The following is a 2446-nucleotide window of genomic DNA, read 5'->3' on the forward strand; positions in this document are numbered from 1 at the left end:
ACAAGTTTCCCTCTCCCGATTCATGCATTAAGCTAAGTTCTACTCACTAATCTACACCTGAAGAGTTTTTTTCGATTCCTACACAAGGAAGTGCAGTGTGGCACATTCCTTGGCAGCAATGGCGACGCCGGTGCCAACTCCACCTCCAGGGGAAAGGGCAGCAGCATGCTAGACAGATTCTGGGGGACACTCAGAACCGCAGATGTGAGCTCTTCTTCTTCTTCTTCTTCTTCTTCTTCTTCTTCTTCTTCTTCTTCTTCTTCTTCTTCTTCTTCTTCTTCTTCTTCCCTGCAGATGAATGCCACTTCAGAACCAGAGGTACGCACAGCTCTGAACTTTTGCATGACTCAGTTGCCGCGCTCGAATGAAACTTTACTCAGTTCATGGCGTTCCTGTCTCTCTCTTTTTGCTGCAGAATGTTGTTGCGCGTAAGATGATTCCCAAAGCCGCGGAGAGGCTGCCGCCATACATCGTGGTTTCAGAGTCTGATCTCCACCTGCGTCGCATCTGGGGAAACCCGCGTGAGGTCTGGCCGCCGCTCTCTGATCGATCCTTGGTTCCTTCACCATTGTTAACTGATCGGAACTGCTCTTATTCTGAATGAATAAGCATTAATCTAATCCTGTCATGTCTGAATAAAGATGCCTCCGATCGATATATCCTGAAAGCAAATTGCTGGTGCAGGACACGGCCGCCGGCATGTACCTGTTGGCGCTGACAGTAGGGTACACTGAGAAAGCCAATGTCAACGCCACTGTCCACAAGTTCGACGTGGTGCTGTACCACTACGACGGCAAGACGACGGAGTGGGACGCCGACTTCGCGTGGTCCAAGAACAAGACCATCCACGTGAGCACCAGGAAGCAGGCGAAGTGGTGGTACGCCAAGCGGTTCCTGCACCCGAGCATCGTGGCGCCCTACGACTACGTCTTCCTGTGGGACGAGGACGTGGACGCCACCTTCTTCGACGCCGACGAGTACGTGCGCATGCGCATCGTCCAGAAGCACGGGCTGGAGATCTCGCAGCCGGCGCTGGACATCACCACGGGGGGCCTGCACACGTACGACGTCACCGTCCGGAGGACCAGCAGCGAGGTGCACCGCAGCAGCTGCGGCCCCGGCGAGGAGGGGCGCCGGCCGTGCAGCGGTTTCGTGGAGGTGATGGCGCCGCTGTTCGGGCGGGAGGCGTGGGCGTGCGTGTGGCACATGGTGCAGAACGACCTCGTCGATGGGTGGGGGCTGGACTGGAACTTCTGGAGGTGCGTCGACGATCCTGAGGCGCAGGTCGGGGTGGTGGACGCGCAGTTCGTCGTGCACCGCGGCGTTCCCACGCTGCTCGCCCAGGGCAGCAAGCCGGAGGACGGCGGCGGGAGCGGGAGCGGGAGCGGCGGGGGCGGGGCCAGGGAGCGCCGGTGGGCCGAGTTCCACGCATTCACCTGGAGACTGCAGGACGCTGAACAGAAGGCCCACCAGGCCGCTCTGCCTTCTGTTATAGTCAAAGAGAAGGCCCCGGCCCAGGCAGAGGCACCACCACCACAAGATGGATGATCTATATCTGCTCAAAAAAATAACAAGATGGATGATCTATATACAAGGTTTATTATAGTAGAGATGTGATGGGAACGAGTGATTCCTTTTTTATAAAAAAAACTGGACTAGACTCGGTTGGGTTCAAACGAATCTTCAAACCGAGAAACCTGTTTGCAAGCCTCTCTTGGTTCCCTCTGCGTCGTCCCAGACCAGTTGTGCCTCCTGTTGGCTGTCCAAGGTATGGGAGATGGGAGATATTCCATATTATCCAGAGTCTTACTTCCTCTCCATCCTCGTGCATCTTTGTCCACACGCGTACCCTACCGTCTGAGATGTCCTAAATGGCTAGAGGGGGCGAATAGCCTATAAAATTTTCTATAAACAACACTTAAGCCAAGTGGGTAGTAATAAAGATGGCAAAGCGAATTTTGCACTAACACTATAAAGGGAGATGCGAGCCACCTATTCCAACAATTCTAAATATAGGCTATGATCTCTGATCACACCAAGAAGCTATGTTGCTGCTCTACCACTAGTGAGCAAGCTAAATACAACTAAGAACTAAGCTACACTAGAGATCTACGCAACTAGAAAAGCTACGTCTACACAAGATAAGATAAATGTAAATACAAGAGAGGTGAATTGATTATACCGCCGGTGTAGAGTAGAGAGACGAAGACCAATCAATCACGATCACAATCACAAAGACAATGAAATCCTCGGCAAGAGATGACACAATATTTTTTACCGAGGTTCACTTGCTTGCCGGCAAGCTGGCCCTTGTGGCGATTCACCCACTTGGAGGTTCACGCGCTAATTGGCATCATACACCAAACCTACTACCAGATGCCGCACAACCAGCACAATATGGGAATCCACAAGCCACGAGCAATACACTAGAGATGCCTTTCGTGAT

General features: G+C 52.7%; 1 protein-coding gene across 1 annotated transcript; it reads left to right on the top strand.

Annotated features, from left to right (window-relative positions):
* Positions 1-294: 294 nt before the first annotated feature.
* Positions 295-1548, top strand: LOC136524768 (uncharacterized). The gene is made up of 3 exons (XM_066518020.1): positions 295-318; positions 416-526; positions 685-1548. The coding sequence occupies exons 1-3, from the start codon at positions 295-297 to the stop codon at positions 1546-1548; spliced, it is 999 nt and encodes a 332-aa protein (XP_066374117.1).
* Positions 1549-2446: the final 898 nt, after the last annotated feature.

This window comes from Miscanthus floridulus, chromosome 18, assembly GCF_019320115.1.
Source record: "Miscanthus floridulus cultivar M001 chromosome 18, ASM1932011v1, whole genome shotgun sequence".
Lineage (NCBI taxonomy): Eukaryota > Viridiplantae > Streptophyta > Magnoliopsida > Poales > Poaceae > Miscanthus > Miscanthus floridulus.